Source organism: Malurus melanocephalus, unplaced genomic scaffold, assembly GCF_030028575.1.
Source record: "Malurus melanocephalus ecotype Western Australia unplaced genomic scaffold, MMel_1.1 scaffold_509, whole genome shotgun sequence".
Taxonomy (NCBI): domain Eukaryota; kingdom Metazoa; phylum Chordata; class Aves; order Passeriformes; family Maluridae; genus Malurus; species Malurus melanocephalus.
This window is the reverse complement of record NW_026623741.1, coordinates 391658-408467: the sequence shown is the minus strand read 5'-3', so window position 1 is coordinate 408467 and position 16810 is coordinate 391658. Positions and strand designations below refer to the sequence as shown.

Genomic DNA, 16810 nt, shown 5'->3' with positions numbered 1-16810 from the left:
ATTTTAAATRATATAGTGTCTCTTCAGCATGTTCAATATGAACTGTTTGTCAGCTGTACAGCCTGTACATGAGACAAGTGTTCAGTGGCAGAAACTCCTTGATACCATTGGAAAGATCTCTAAAAGGGAGAGTTGGGGACYTAAACTCTGAGAACACAATGGAGATTAAATGAACACTTACTTAAAAACAAGCACAAAACCCCACCAACAATAAGCAAAGATCATGTAAAACTTGTTTCTTCCATAGGGCTTAGAATAGTCCAATTATGTTTAAAAGGGTGTCCTGCTAATGGAGTTTGCTTTAGTAATGGTTTCTGTTACTCTGCAATAGAAGCATAATTCTTCCTCCCACGAGGAAGTCCAGTAATAATTTAAACTGGGATCTCAGTGGCTTCACTGATACTTTGAATAATGATTTGGCTGTCAGCTTTCTAAAGAACATCCAGCATCTCTTTGTGAGCATCTTGTGGTTTTACTAAAGCTTCCTTGCTTCTCAAGGGAAAGAATGGAATATTTCTCACACTTTCTTGCAAATGGGACTATGAAGATGTAATACAGGAAGATATCTTGGTTATTTTTGAAAATTTGACTTGCTGCCTCTTCTGTCTGTATCCTGAATACTCTAAGAAAAAGGATTAGTCCTGTAAAGTGTTTCATCCTCAGCGGGTTGGATTTGACTGGAAGCTCAAGCTCACACTTGCTGAAGTTTTTTCTTTCTCAGCAGTCAGTTATATTCAGTTCACGGTTTGTTTTCTGGGTAGATGGCAGATCACTGTGCTCAGTCTTTAACCAGCAGGCACGTGGGACATCAAAGCTGTTCTGGATTCCTTTGCCTTCAAAAGGAGGCAGCCTAGATACGAGTTCCATAGACCCAAGGCAGAAACCCTGTGGGACTGCACACCCCAGGAAGTTCCTGTCTCTTTTCCTAGCTGCAGTTCACCTCCCAGAATAGGAGAGCTGTAAGACTTTTTATAAATACCTGAAGCTGTTGTGTTTCCAGTAGGTGTTTCCTCTGTTGCCTCCTCTTCACCCCCTCCAAGAGAGCTTGGCCTGTGGTAAGGGGCCCCTTGCTGTTCTTGGAGACTCGTAGAGGTAGCCTGGAAGTTACCTGTTGGGGCTGCAGTAAATGATTAACAGCTGATATTGCTGTAAAGGTGTGGCTAATATAGTCAAATCAAAGGTCTTGGCCTAACTAAAAAGTCCCTATTCAGCTGTTCCTCACACATTTCTTCTTCTCCATGGCTTTATCCACTTCCACACCTGTTGCAGTGCTTGTGAAGGCCCACTCTGTCSTCTGTCTGGGGCAGGCTGCAGTGGAGAGAAGAGGGCTGTGTTTTGTGGATCCTGACTGGATCTGTATTGCAAGCTCCAATGGGAAACTGCCCTTCCTAAAGTGAGACAGTGAACAGGACTGCCCTGCAGTCCAAATAAACCTATTCCAGAGCATTGCACTGCTGTGACCAGCAATAAAATTCACTTTCCTGAGTGGAGAAGASCAGAGGGATGGTGCTGGAGAGAGGAAGGAGGAGAGAAGGAGGAGTGTGGTGTGTGAGGCTGTGTGTGTGTAATAGGAAACTGATCTTTCACAAGCCAAGCAAGTCACTTTGAAACCAGGGGGATAACATTACAGAACAGAAGCTGTTCCACTAAGTCATCAGTAGAACTTCAACCACTTCTGCTGGAGGGGCTTGCCTTACTGGCTCTTTGAGGTTCCTTGGGGAAAGAAACTATTTCAACACTTTTATCACCACGACTGAAATAACGGTATTCCTGTGCAGTTCYTTCTAGGCTTTCACAGCATGTATGGCAGTTGCTGTGCTTGAAGCAGCCTTGCCTTATTCTGTGCTTTTCTGACTCTCCCTCTGCAGGCTGAAACAAGAGGATTCATCCTCACTAGTGCACACTATGTGTCCCTATATTTGAGTTATGATTGAAGCCCAAAACAGAAAGGTTGTGTGAGTGCTGAGCAGGGACACAGGGACCAGCAGGTTTGTAGTCAGCAGAACTGAAGAGCTGCAGGAAGCTGGGGACTTGGTGGGCATGTTTCAGACTACCCTGAATGCGTGTAAGGAAGCAGCAGATCAGGCAAACATATCTGAATCCCAGCTGTAGGAATAGTCCAGCTGAGTGCAATGGTACAAAATAACCCAAAGCAGAACATTAGACCTGTGAGGTCCAGTCAAGTGTGTAGAAATTGGCCCCCTCTATACAGTGGTCGCTCCTCTGCTCAGGAAAGCCACCTGAATCCTTTAGAGGATTGCTTATTTTTCTCTCCTTCCCTTTCTTTARCAGTGCCATGTTTATTCTGTTTCTAATTCAGGAACTCRCAGTGGCCRAGATAAGACAGGAGCCATTTCTCTTGTCCCTCTGCCTRGTATCTGTCAGTGGTTTAGCTTGTACCACCACTGGAAAACATGCATTTRTAGCTTTTCCTGTTGAGATAAGGTCTGGCAGCTTGTTCCCAGTGACAGCAACCTGTCAGCTCTTGGTGTGTGTCCAGCCTGCCAAGCTTCCCCCTGGCTTAGCACAGGCTGGCTCCGTGCTGCTGGAACAGCCCTCAATGGGATGCTGTTCATGTCTGGAGCTGGCACTGTCTAGCACAAGCCTGGAAAGAAAGTGAGCTCTGTTCTTCCCCAGGTCTCGTGACTTAATCTAGATGGAAAAACATCTGTTGAGTCTGTCTCATGCAAAAGAGTTTCTGAGGCTCCCGATGTCACTTTGCCACTTGTTTGTGACTGAAATGAGCAAAGACTTATCTGACAGGAGGWTGATGTGATGCATCTCTGAATGTTTAAATTGATGCTGTGCTTGAGGTTGTTTCCTCCTAAACATATTGGTTGGCAGTGAAAGCTTGAGGATAGCCTAATAAAAGCCAGCACTTTGTTAATCTCAGTGTAATTGTGCATGCAGTAGCTCGTGCTAGTGCAGTCTGCTGTTGGCAGTTGTCAAGTTGGGGCTCAAATATTTGTTTTCTAAGGAACATCCTCATTTTCTACTGGAAAGTTTTTTTCTTTTTATTAATTTAAAATCAACACTGGTAGTTTGAGGAATTTTATTTTTCTTATCATTCTTAGGCTSTTCACTATGTTTCTGGCTGCAGATATATTCCAATGTGCAGCAGTACAAAAATGCCAAATCTAGATTTGGTTTGTTGACAAAAAATAAAGTGCATTAAATACATAAGAAGCTGTAATGTACCTTTACTAATACAGGTGCAGGCAACAGAGAAAATACATTTCTTTACAGTGTTTTCATATTTTTCTGTACCTTCTGAAGTGTAAAGAGTATTTTAAAGCCCACTGTTGAAACGTGATGATTTTATTCTCCTGAATGTTTGTTTTGGTACATTCATGTGAAATCCCTTTGGCTCCTCTGCACTTAGTTGGGATACAGAGGCAGAAGATGACTTTTCCATACAGATTCTCATGAAGGTGGTTGGTCTCATATTTGGGGCTGAAACACCACTGGTTCAGAGTTTAGTGCAGAATTGTGGCCTTGTTGTGCTGTCCCAGTTGTGAAAGTGGCACAGCCTGTGCTACAGCCTTGTACGTCCATAAATCCTTTTCGGAAGTTCACTGGAGTGTAAACCAAACATACACAGTGGCTGCAGCATGGAAAAGGGATTTATTTGCACTTGTTAACTCCAGCCCAACAGCCCATTCTTGGCTCTGCTCTGCCACCGTGCCTGCTGTCAGCTGCTGCACACATACCCTGGCGTGATGGCTCCCATCATGTGTCGCTCCCCTGAAATGCCTCTGTGCATGCTCATAAACACAGTCCTGGCATCATGTTCATGTCCACTAAAATAAACTGCACACAGTGCAGGGAGCCAGGCACACAGATCCCTCAAGTAAGGGTAGGGATTTGTTCACCTCCAGGAGCTCCTGTGCTCTGCAAGAACCATGCATCTGCAATGAGCAGAAGAGTAGAACCACAGGGGGTGGAGAGGGAGCATATTGAGCAGAGAATGATCAAAATAAGCCATAGGGTTGGTGAGTTTTTCCTTTTTGCCTTCATCTTCGTGTTTACAGAGAGTATTCCTCATGATACAGTTTTTTCTTTGGCAATTTCCCATCATTGTATCTCCAATGAAATGACGCCGGGGCAGTTGTGACCAGCTGTACCCAGAGCCTCAGCTGCCACATCTGGATCAAAAGGTCCACTGTTTGTGGCTTTCAGCAGGTATCTCAGCTAAACRTGTCTCCTGCAGCAGCTTTGGCCTTGATCCACGATGCCCTGAGTATCTGGACCTCCCAGTGGTGTCGGTGGGTTTTGCAAATGGCCAGCACCATTATTCTGGATTAGCCACTGGTGAGGAGAGCAGGCAGTGCCTGGCCTGTGGCCGTGTCCTCTGCTTTGATCTGTGGCTCTGTGGATCTGAGGGGATCCTCAGCTGGCCCAGCTGCAGGGCTGACTTTGGGAAAGCTGTGTCTTTCCTCAGCAACCTGTGTCCATGCCCTCCCATCCCATCCCACCCCCAGAAGAGGGAGACAGTGATGGTAAAGGAGCTTTACCTTTCGGGTCACTGTGGTGGCTGTCACAGAGAGAAGGAATTCCACGCTGTGATTTCTGGTCCTCTGAGTCATGTTAATTAATATTGTTATTGCCATTTTCAGTGAGCTAGTGTGGAAAGTCATTCCCATGGCACTGAATCACGATGTCCATGCATGTCCTTGATAGCAGGCTGTGTCACTTCATCAGTGGGAAGCTGGGCGGACTTGGCTCTTCCTGTGCCTGGGGTCAGGGTGTCCATCGCAGCCACAGCAGCTGTAGCAGCAGCAACTGCAGGCAATGATGGTGAGCACCAGCACAGTAGCTGCAAAGAGGAACAAACAATATTGCTTCACAGCATAGGAGCAATCCCTGCAGAGTAACCCTGTGTCTCTTCCAAGTTTGGTGAGCAGCAAAACGAGCAAAACCTGGTTTCTTGAGAAGTTTTTTTTTTTTTTTCTGTATATCCCCACCTTCCTCCTCCTAAATTCSTGCTCATTTGTATTGGTTTTCCATTTAATCTGGACAATCATTACCAGGCATTTCAAGACCTTAAGAGCTTAAATACCAAACCATGTGAGGATTTCTTTACCCAGCTAATGGGCTATTGTTTGGGAACTGACATGCAGTACCTAAGCAGAGYTATGCACCTGGAAAGGATGAAAATCCAACTCTCCCCAAAGTAGCTTGAGGGAGTTTGGTTACTTAAGCTGGCAGTTGTATTTCTGAAGAGTGCAGCATACCCTTTAAGGATAGATACTCATGACTGAGTTGGCTTTATTCTTCTGTATTTGGCTAGAAAAAATAAGATATTCAAATATCTTAATTCAAATTCAAATACAGAGTTTTGTTTCACAAAGCAGTGGGCTAACTTACTGTTCACTGCTCTAGCCAGGATGGCTGTTGTTGGCAGGGATGTGTTAGTTTATCTGGAGTAGAAAATGATGACATGTTTAATCCTGCAAAGCATGTAAGAGAGTGAACATGCCTCTGTGTGTGCATGTGTTGCTTTAAGCCTGGACCTGRGCTGCCAGGTAACCTGACCTGTGGTGAACCAGCTGTAGGGATGAACCAAATAAAGCAGCAGGTGTGACTTTGTGAATTCCAGCCTGGGGAGGAGTGTCCAGCTGGATCCACACCCTTCCTTTCGGCCRGGAGCAAACCCCATCTTTGAGGAGCAGGGCCTTCCTTCCTTCCTGCATGCTTTCCCATTGTATAAACAAACTTCCATCCCCTTGATCCATCAGTTCTCTGTTATTCTTCCWTGCCATCCCCACACAGAGCAGCAGGAGGGATCCTGCCATTATCAGAGGAGAATAAATAGGCTCATCTGAATCATATTGGCTTCCATCCCTGAGCCAAGCACAAGGATGACTCTCAGAGTCTCTCTTAAGTGTCTTTWGTGGCAGGGAGATGCCGTAATACCATTTATCATAAACTATCTCCTATGCATCAAAACATCACAGCAGCTCCGGGTTGGTTAAAATATTACTGATTTAATTAATGTTCAATATGACAGCTTTGGGGAAAGCTGTGCTGTTGCCTGTCATGCTCTGCATCCATGTAGAGATACATCCCGAATGTTAAAAATTACCTAGAAATTAACCTGGGCCTCAGAGCACAGCCTGGAAAACAACAGCCAACACCACCAGCCCACCAACAAAGACTATGAAGAAAGCTGCCCCTGTAAAAGAGGAAATTCTGACACCCCTTGGCCTCCACCCACAAACTCACCAATAAACAGAAGAACCACAGAAAAGCAGACAATCTCCACTGGCTCAGCCTTGGGCAGTTTCTGGAGCTTRAGGAGAAACTTCTCACCAATGACTTGGATTTCCTTCAGAAAGCCTTCAGAAGACATTCTGTCACAACCTCTCCAGGCTTTATGCTGTAGGAGAACCAAATAGAGAATAAACCTTTTCACTGACTAAYGCTAGGGAGCTGCCAGCCTTTTTATATAGCTGGTGATCACAAGGAAAACAAGTTTATCTGGTCTCAGTCCTTGCTCCCAGTAGCTAAGGTGGAGRACTATTAATTGTCTACGTGTTCTGGCACTGTTTTAATTTCAAAATCCAGCTTCGAGGGTGTTTTTGTCAACTGCATTGTTAAACAAAGCCCAAACAGTTTCTCCTACAAGGACACTGATTTCAGAAGGCACAGGGTTAGACTGGACAGTGCCTGCCCTTGGCTTTCACACGAAGTAATTTTTTTTCCCAGCTGTGCTAACTTGTCCTTCCAGAAACAAATGCAATTCTAACCCAACTTGAATTCCAAATGCTCAACTCCACTGCACTGAACTCCAAGACTTCAGTTGTTTCTTACAAAAGAGATTCCCTTGAAGGCTTCTTGCACTTTGAGCTATAGAACCCCCTTCAAAAACAAAGGCATTTATTTCAACTCTTCAGTACAATACCATTAATAATGTCTTCTCAACCAGATTTATTGTATGTGATACTAAAAGTTAAAGTCTGCCTTCACTGGGAACAGCTGGATGCTTTTCAAGTTCCATCTTTTGCATCATTTGCAGATRAATGCAAATTTATAAAGTAAGCTAAATGTAAATTGTTTTTTTTCTTTTGAGCCACAAAGCAATATATGAACAGTGGATTCCACCCATCACTGCTGATGATTAGCAAAGCAAAAGCCCTTGGATCTGTCAGGGAGATACCTCCCTTGTGGAGCTAATCCCTACTGCCCTTCTCAGTAATCTTGGACCTTCCTTATTTTCAGAATTGACATCAGGAGCTATTATTACTGGAAATATTACTTGTCTAGTCAAAGTTAAGTGACTCAGTTTTGCCACAATTTACCCCATGAGCATGATTTTGGGAAGCATTGCAACAAACTAGCTGGTCTTAGACCTATGAATGTTCAAATTTTGCTTCAGTCAAGAAYTGGAATTAGATATTGTTGATAAACATCCATAGTTTCACCTAAAACAAGTGTTTGGACAGGTCAGCACTTGAATAGATTTATAATTCTTATTTCAATATTGTAGCAAAATGTACTGGTTTGTGTGTGTTGTAATAGTCAACACTGGAGTTTAGGACTTGAACATTGCAATTTAATACCCTGATCTTGGTGATAACACAAAGCCAAGTGACCAAGACWGCACTTCCAGAACAAACCAGCTAGTTCCTTATTGCACATCTGGCTTGGTTACTCAAACAAATGGATGCTTGGAGTTCAGTTTTTCTAAACACACTGAGGACAGAGAGACCTTGGCTGTTTCTTTGCATGCTGGGCTTAAATACTACAGTGCCAAGTTAAATTAGTTTTGTATGTTTATGCAATTCAAAAGGGGTTTTCTTTGTTCTTTTAAATCCAAGCTAAGGAATAAAAATCGGAACCAGCTGGTTTCTTAGAAATGGGGGTGGATGGAAAATCTGCATCTACGGAGAGATCTCTGTGCAACTTAGCAAGGAGGCAGAGCTGTGGTGTTTTGACCTGAAAAGGTCACTTTTGAGGCTAGGGTTAAATACTTCTTTCCAGATGATTGCCTACCCCAAGTGAGCTGCTCCAGAAACGGCTGCTTTATCCTTAGTCCTGCGAGATTCTGTGTCAGCAGGTTTTCAATTTTGTTTCCATTCCAAGAGATGGTGGAGGAGGGAGAGGTGAAGTGATCTGTGTTTTCTGTTCTTGTCTCTAGAAGAAAAAAATTCAAAAAATAAAATTTCTGGCTCTAACCTTGTGAAAATGTTTGCTCCCTTTGGAGAWGTTTCTGCCTATCCAGAAGCTCTCATCATAAGGAATTTGCTGTAAATTTCCAAGTCATGCTTTGGGCTGCACCAGAAGCAACAGGTATCAAAGCCAGGCTTGTGAAGTTTGGTTATCCAATGTAAAATTACTGATCAGGATTGTAGAACTCCATGTGGATTAGCAAAATCCTCAGTCTGAAATTATAAAGCCTGCCTCTGTACTGGACGTTCCTCTGCCCAAGGTACCTGATCTGGAGCTCAGTGAAGGAGTTTTTATTCTAAAACTTGCAAGGAATGTTGCTTGTTTACCTTGGTCTGAACTACATCAGGGACAAAGTTTGATGGTGGTGGTGCAGTCTCCAACCTTCCCGTGAGGAAGCATATGTTTTTCTGCCATGCACTTTCTGCTGCTTCCAAGGGCTCTCTGCTTTAGGATTTCTACTTCTGCAGCAAGGCAAAAGGGTGAAGAATAAAATAATTCTTAAAGGAAAAAGTAAAGCTCCCCCCAGAAAGCCAGTTACATTCATGAATTTCGGTACGTTCCATTCTACCTATGATGTAAAGCCTTTGTTCAGGATGAGTTTTRATGTGACCCAGCTGATTTCAATGGAACCAAGATTTTACACAAGAYTGTGAGATTAGCACAAGGGTAAGGTGCTGTGTGACTTAAACCAGTTGTCTTATGCATCTGCCTCATGTACAGCACAAAGGTGATGACATTAATTACCATAACAGAGTGGAGCTGTGAGATTGAATTCCTTTTGGTTTATTATATTGGGTTCAAATAAGCTTCAGTCACTGACAGTAGTAAAGGCCAGGTGGTGCAGGATATTCAGTTGAAGCAGAAACTGTGATGATGATTATTATTAAAACAGGCAGTTCTTGAGAGATTTGAAACTCAAGATTGTAGATATTAACTGACAGTTCACTTTCTAGCACTGGAGTGCTGTTTTAGAGCTTGGAAGAGCCACCCTAGTTTGTACCTCAAAGATTCTCAGGGCTTTGCAGCAAACATAATTGTCTACCAGTGTTTTTCTYAATTGAGAATTTCTCTTTGCTCATTATTGTTCTTCCTCAAAACTTCACCCGCTGAGGATAAGAACCCTCCAGAGCAGAGGAAAGATGGTTGTAGGGCAGCAAAGCTGATGGAACTCATCCACATTGTGGAAAAAATCCTGAATGGCCACAGTGTAATGTGGTCATCATAACAGATTGTCAGACTGATGCCAAGGAAATGCTGCTCCACAGCTGTAGCTAGAGCTCATGTGAAGTGAAAATCAGATGAGGAGAGACAAGTTAAGAAACTCACATAGAAAAGAAAGTGAACACAATGTCTTGTGACAGGGAGTTTGTGCCATCCTGCTGGGATGGGTGGAATCCTGAAATTCATGGTTTTGACTCAAGAAATAACTCATCTAATCAGTGTTGCCAGTGGGACTAGATCATCAAACCTTCCTGCCCTCCTCTGTGTTACAAGACCCAGAAGGGGAGGGAAATAAAACAAATAATTTAATTTGGATTTATTTGGTTTTGATGGAAAAAAAGGCCCGTTCTGCCATGTGCCATGAGTTGTTAGCCTTGGTTGAAAGGACAGAGCACAGAAATGATGCAGGGGAATGGCAAACAACTGCAGGCATGCTGCTCAGCTGCAAGGGTTACAAGACCCTGTAAAACCAAAGTGCATGTCCTGTGTTTAGGACTTAGAGAGATTTGGATTCCCAGAAAGCACTAATGCAGATTCATCTTGCTGTGCCCAGTGAAGAAAGCTGTGAAAATTGCTATAATAGCACTGAAATTATCTTTCTGAGTTGTTTTAATGGACTCAWGCCATACTGAAGCACTCAAAGAAGTTGGCTGCTCAGCCCTTTGGAGAATAAAGCCATTTAAAAGCCTCCATCTAGACATTCAAGAGGAAAGCCTCCATCAAGGTTCCTTTTTGCTGTGAACTGGCTGCATGTGAAGGTTTCTTTTTCCAAGGAAAAGAGCTTTGGGATGACCATGTACAGTGGGATCTGACATCCCTCTGTCTGCCTGAAGCCACTCAGGCTGCTGTGAGCCTTTTGGAATTGCTGTGCATTGAACAGGGTTTTTTGGTCTGTCCTGATCTGTGTGTGGACACAGCTTCATCCAAAGGTGAACTGCAGGGAGTGGGTGAGCTGAAATTTACTGCTGAGAATGAGACACTTGTTTACTCATAACCCTGGGGGTATTTGAGCAGCCTTTTTTAGTGCAAAAGGCATGAAATTAAGTTTGTGGTTTAGCCCCAGGACTGGAAGTTAGTAAACACAGGCAGTCCCCCTGGCCTGCCAGTGATGCTCCCCAGTTGTRTAACTTTGGATAAGTCATCACATCCCACTGTTGGGTGACTTCATCTCTGCAAGACAGCGGAACAYGGAACCACATCAGAGCTCTGTTTGTTAATTGTTGTGTGTCCAAGTTTCCAATGTGCTTGGGAATCTTTAGATAGAAAGGCACCAAGTCCCTGGGTTTGTTGCAGTTACAAACAGCTGGCTGTTGCTTTGCTCACTGCCTGTTACACTTTGTTCCCTGAGCCCATTTAGGATGGATGTAGGTGAAAGGGTGGTTTCCATTCTTATTTGCTCCTAACCCAGCAGTGCTCCACAGGGTARTAATGCCTGTGCCGTGGTCCTGATCCATTGGTTTTGCTATGCTTGCATGGGTTTGTTGCTGTAATAACCTAAAGATGGAGATAAAGCTTTGGAGGGGGGAATTTTTTGGGGAACAAGSAGCTGCCAGTGCCTCTAGTCCTAATGCAGCCAGTCCCAGTGAAGGTGAGCTAGATCTCCTCTGCTGCCTATTGCCCAAAGCAAGAGTGCTCCACGGACCTTGCAAAGTAGAACCTTCCTGATGTGCCCATCAAGCAGAATGCCAGGGCCATGTTTCATTGCAATCTTGTCTTTTTCCTAAGACTATGGCTGTGWAGGAGCAAATGCGTTGTTTTTACTCAGCCAAGTCCAATAAGGTGGTTGAAATYGGATCTGTACAGGGATGGGAAGCCTGTATGGATTGTGGGGGCTTATTTGGTAGGAAATCTTAGAAGGCAAGACCAACCTCATGGAAGGAAGGTGCTGGGCAGCTGAAGGGGGAGGGATGCTTTTTATTCTGATCTAAAACTCTAAAATAAGCTCTGACTGTACTTGGCCACTTTCTAAAGAACGTGAAGGCTTGGCCAGTTTCAAAACGTACCAGCTTTGTTCTTGGTTCCTGAAATGTCCCTCTGATTTTATATGGATAAGGCCTGCAGTGCTTCCTGCTCTGAAACAATGCTGGGTTGCTAGGTGTGCCTACAGTTTGCATGCATTTCGGCCCAACATGTCATAATTCCTGCTAGATTGTTTATTGTTCTAAGCTTTCAGTGTACTGCTGAGATGAAAAGGGCCATAGAAATGCAGTTGTATTATCAGTGCATGCTTTTCCCTCATCATTGTTAATGCAATGTTTGCTGCCATGACTGTAGTTGACCAGCCATGTGAATCTTTAACTATAGTTCAGACAGGCTCGTTTTTCCTAAAACAGGAGTTCACAGAGCCAGACAGACCTATAATTCATTCCCAAGCAGATGAAAATAGTTTCCAGTATCAAGAGAATTCAGCCCTTTAACAGCACACACCCAAACTGGTAAATTGTAGCTCAGTGCCATGGGAGAAAAGCTTGGACTTTGTCAGTTGGTTTGGAGCAGGAGGCCACGCATTCCTTCAGATTATAAAGCTGCCCTGCCTGGGTCACCCTTTGGCTGGAATACCCTGTCATCTGCACCACCCACTATTTGGAGGTGGGTTTTGAGGCAGCGCTGTAAATGTGTCTTCTCTTCCCTACAACCTAATATTAGATTAATATAAAAAGGCACTGAATTCCCAGTTTCAGTAGCAGAGGTATCTGCTGGGGCACTGAACTGGAGTCTTTACACCTCTGCAGAGCACCCTGGTTTTCTCCAGTCCATCCCACAAACACATCCACAAAACCCCACGAGATAATTCCTCACTACTAGGAATTTTTTAAGTGGGGAAACCAAAACACTGAGCCGTCCAATGAAAGGAAAAGGTCAATTTTAAAAATAAACCTGTAGCTCTTCTACTAGAGAACTTTTTTTAGGGTTGGTGATGCTTGAATCTAGCCTGAAAGTCTATTCTAATATTAGCAAAATATCCATTTCCCAGGAAGCTGACTGAGAGGTAGCTGTGTGCCTGTGAAAGAGCTGTAGTGACTTCACAAACATAGTGAGATCTGTCAGTAGTTGGTGTTCGAGGTCCAACATCCGGAGCCCCTGAGAGTGATGGAAACTCCTCCACTCTTTAACAGCCACCTCTGTGCCCTGTCCTTGACTGATCCCAGACCCACAGATCTCATAAATTACATGCATTTGGAGTTGGTTTTTTTTTTTTTAATATGCTGGTATAATCCTAGTAAAGGTGCCACTGGGGTGTAGGAACTCAAACCCAAAGGCTGCAGCAGCTGCTGCCTTGGGAGAAGCTGTTTGGGACCTCGTCAGCTGTGGCTGCGTGGGGTAGCAGTGAGAGCCCATGGAGGGGTGGGGTGGGTGCTGCTCTCTGCTTCCAGCCCCTCACAGTCTCTGCTGTCCAGTGGGTGATTCTGGCCCACKGCAGGCTCTGTGATCAGGGCCATCCAGAGAGGATCTGCTCTATCAMATTTGGATTATTTTATACCTCCACTCCCACAGCCGCTGTTGGTTGCAGTCGGGCTGAGGCCCGTGCRCTGTGACAGCTGTAACACAAGCCATGTCCTGCTGCTTTTATCCAGACATGTGTTTCACATTGCTGCTCCTCTCCCCCCACACATGAACAGCACGGCTGTGGCTGGACAAGCCCCCAGCCAAACCCATTAAGATTTTCTTTTGGCCAGGAAAACTTGGCTTGTTTCTCTACCTCCTTCCCTCCCCTACCCTTCTCCCCTCACTCCTCCCTCCTTCCTTTTTTTTTGTTGTTTCCCTAAACTTTGTTTTTTCACATGCTTTATTTAAAAAAACCGTCTTAACTGCAACAACCCACGTACAGAGACTCTCCATTAGCAGGGTGGAAATTTCCCTCCATCCCCTTGAGCCTTAGGGCCAGGCTGAAGGCGTGTGGGTCCTAACTACATCTCCTCACTCAGGCAGTTCCAATTCCATGTTTGTACAACACCTAGGTCAGAAAGACCTGCCCTCCATTCCTCGTTAATGGAAATGGAGAGAAGTGGAAATACCTGATCCTTAACATTCCTCCCTACAGGCATGTGTAGGATTGGGAAGACCTCTTTCTGTGAGAATCCAGTTTTCTGCTTCTGTTTGTAAACAGCTGACTGCCCATGCGCCTCCCGGAAGAGGCTGAGGGGACCTGCAACAGCTTCCAAACAGAAATCAGCTTCAAATGACAGAAAATAGGGATTTATATGGCCAGTCCCCCTTACCTGCCCCTCTTCCCATATCMAACAGTGAAATGGAGATGGAAGCACGGGCTCTGGGACACCTGTAAAACCAACGCTTGGACTCAATGACCTGAAATGTCTTTCCCAACCTAAATGAWTCCATGCCRTATCATTTCATGTATTTAAGGGATCCTTTTCCTCTCCCTTCCCTTCTCAGTGCATTGCAACTTGACAGTTTGGTTACTGTAAACCATAARCTGTGTATGTGCATGAACGTGCCTCTCAGAGCAGCGGGTTCTCGTGCTGCTTTGAACGCTAAACCAGYATCTGTGCCTCATACACTGGCTCAATTCTTTCTTTTTTTTTTTTTTTAATGTTCTCATTAGAAACTGTGTAAAATCTTTCCATTTATTTCTATTGGACACAGATGCTTAACTTGCACAGTGTGCTAGTTCCCCGGCCGGGGTTTGTTTTCTAAGCTCCCTGCTTTAGGATTTGGGGGATAAAACTTCGCTGCAGCTGGGAGGAGCTGCGGGGAAAAGCCGTGGCTGGCACCCGTTGGGTTTCACACGCCTGCCTGTGCTGGCAGCTCCTCGCTAAAGGCACGCACACCCTCGGACCCAGCTGCCTTGTCCACAGCGACTATTTCTATATCGGGTCACCGGCTTATCAGCGGAGGACAYTCTGTCAGAGCTCAGAACCGCGATTAGCCAGCCTTTGTCACCGGCAGAGGAGTTGCCGAGTCCCGCTCGCACCTCCTTTTGTTACAGRGCGGCTGCGGCGCAGCTCTCCCCAATCCCATTAAAAGCTTTTCTCCTGCCACCTTCTCTCCTCGGTGTCCCTGGCAAGCAAAGGGATCCTCCCGAGCTGTGCTCCGTGGCTGTCCGAGCAGGGGGAGCTCCCCGGGCTCCAGCCCCTCGCTCCGGGTGCCGCGCTTGCCCGAACCCAGCGATAGCTCAGCCTTACCCCAACCACAAGCTCTTCTTCTCCTCTTGTTTTTCTTTCCGTCCTCTTCAACTTTCACGTCATCTCTCCCCTCATCCTGGCTTGCGGCTCGCTGCTCGCTCGGCTCCTCTCTGCTCCGCTGCTGACAGCCAGCTGTTGTCTCTGCCTTTTTTTTTTTTTTTTCYCCTTGTTGCTGGTTGTCGTGGAGATGCGAAGTTTCGTGTTACATGTGTGCCAAAGAGGGAGGGAGAGGAGCCACCGCAGGCTGAGCCAGAGCCGCTGCCAGCTCCCCGGGGCGCCCAAGGGCCGGCACTTGTTGCTGGCTTCCTCTGTGCCTCTCCTCCGAGAGAGGAGTTTCCTCTTTACCTTTTAATGACGCCTTTTTCTGGAGTGAAACTTGAACCGATTMCCTCCCTGCGATAGTTTGGGGCAATGTTAAAACAAGTAACTTTTCTTCACGCAGCCCAGTTTCCTTCCAAGTCCCTGGGGAAGGAGCTTTTCTCTTGTGTGCATTGAAGGGGCAGAGCAAGAGCTCACAAGGACAGTGCAGCCCTGGAACAGAGACCTGCCACGGGCAGGGCAGCAGGGACAATGCTGGGCTGCTGAATTTGATGCTTGGGTGGTGAATTTGCTCCGTGCCCTTGGCCAGTCATTTATGCTCTCAGTGCTGAGCTTTTCGCTTCGTGTGTTCTGGGGACGGCTGTCTGTCACTGTCTTTCTCAGAAGGTGAAGCTCAGATGATGCTGAAAGGATACAGTCCTTCAGAGAGGTGCAAAATTAGAAGTTCTCATCAACCTCATGACTTACTCTTCTATTTGATAAAGCTCATTAAGTGCCTTTCGCTCGATGACTGCATAACTAATTTGCCCTCATAAGATTTTTATCTTTTTTAACACCTTCACTTCTTCATATTACTCCAAGACTTGCTGAGTTTTTAATTTCAGGGAGCATTTCTGATGAGGCTGTGTGCCCTTTGGCTCATACAAGGGAATGCTTTTYTCTGCTGTTTTTTGGGAGAGGCAGAGCTTCTTTTGGGATATGTGACTTTGCTTCTTTGACTGTCCAGCTTTTTCTCCTGTTTGCAGGAATAAGGCTCCTGTTTTACATGGTGTACAAAAACAAGAACTGCCAAAACAATACAGGTGCAGGCATCTGTGTGGTCAGTTTAGCACTTCCCTGGAATGTATTGTCACTGACAAAAATGTGTTAGCAAACCTGATTATTTTCTCTTCATCCCATTCCATAGTGTCAGATCAGGGGAGGATGTCTGAAATGACATCATGATTTTGTTTAGATATTTTAAAGACCAATGGTCAGCTCATACATACTCTTTTTGAAGGGTGGGGGGAGACAAATAATACAGCTGCATATTTAAATGATGGAATAATTTTAGGACATGTATAATAATGCAAACTACCATTAGTTTATGTAAATCATCTCCATCTCGTGGGCATTAGTCAGGTGTTGGTGTGACTGGGGAAGCTTTCCCCTCACRTGTTAATGCATAAACAAGTGTGTTTTTTCAGGACCTCTTGTGTTAAGCATTAAGCCAATGATTAACCCCAGCATCTCTATTGGTAACTTTGGTTTTTTGCCTTTTGACCTTAATTATAGGCTCGCAGTTTTAGTTTTGCAACTGAATTTCAGTTAAGGCCCAACTCCTGAGCACCGTTGGCTAAAGTGGGGCTGTGGCCGCATCTGGGTAATTCTTCAGGAAGAAAAAGGCAGTTACAGGAGGATGGGTGGAAAGGGCTCAGCTTTACAAGCCTGATGAGTTACAAACTAGAACTCTGAATTCCAGTGACCTCACAGCTGATCTGTTCTTCCACCAAAGCCCTCCCCTGGGGCATCTAAAGGACAGAGGTGTGTGTGGATGTCCCTCCCCAGCATAAGCCTGGGGAGCTGTGGGAGTGAGGAGAGGGCTTGTCCCTTCCTGAATGCCTCAGTTAACTCTAATACAGATCAGTGCGTGCGAGGGGAAGAGACATGGACTAATGAGAATGCCTGCCTGTTTTCTTTTGGGGAAACAAAAAGCTGACTTGCAGCTCGCTGACATTTCTATAGTCACGTTGCATTGGCAGGCCGGGCAGCACCAGCAGTTCTTTTGGAAAGRCAGGACAAGGGGATCGAATGTGTTGCCCCCATGGCGGTCCCCCCACCCTTGCCCTCCGTGTGAAAGGAGCTCTTTGAGTGCAGGAGGAGAGTGAGTCAGTGGCTCTGCAGGGGGATATAAAGRCAGCTTTGTCGGATCCCTCTCCAGGCTGTGGTGCCCTGCATGGTGCAGTCACCCTGCT

General features: G+C 45.3%; 2 protein-coding genes across 8 annotated transcripts in view; one reads left to right on the top strand and one right to left on the bottom strand.

The window, feature by feature from the left end:
* The window catches only part of RECQL5 (RecQ like helicase 5), a 37744-nt gene that overhangs the window by 10675 nt on the left and 10259 nt on the right, over window positions 1-16810 (top strand). The window lies entirely within an intron of this gene.
* Window positions 1124-15091, bottom strand: SMIM5 (small integral membrane protein 5). Of its 5 annotated transcripts, XM_057381408.1 has the most exons (6): window positions 14538-15090; window positions 13614-13672; window positions 8499-8633; window positions 7996-8136; window positions 6226-6379; window positions 1124-4816 (listed from the first exon to the last, which is right to left on the bottom strand). In XM_057381408.1, the coding sequence occupies exons 5-6, from the start codon at window positions 6350-6352 to the stop codon at window positions 4698-4700; spliced, it is 246 nt and encodes an 81-aa protein (XP_057237391.1). In that variant the 5' UTR covers window positions 6353-6379; window positions 7996-8136; window positions 8499-8633; window positions 13614-13672; window positions 14538-15090; the 3' UTR covers window positions 1124-4697. The 5 variants fall into 5 exon arrangements, with proteins under 5 accessions (XP_057237391.1, XP_057237394.1, XP_057237392.1 ...); XM_057381411.1 differs by lacking the exon at window positions 8499-8633; XM_057381409.1 differs by lacking the exon at window positions 13614-13672.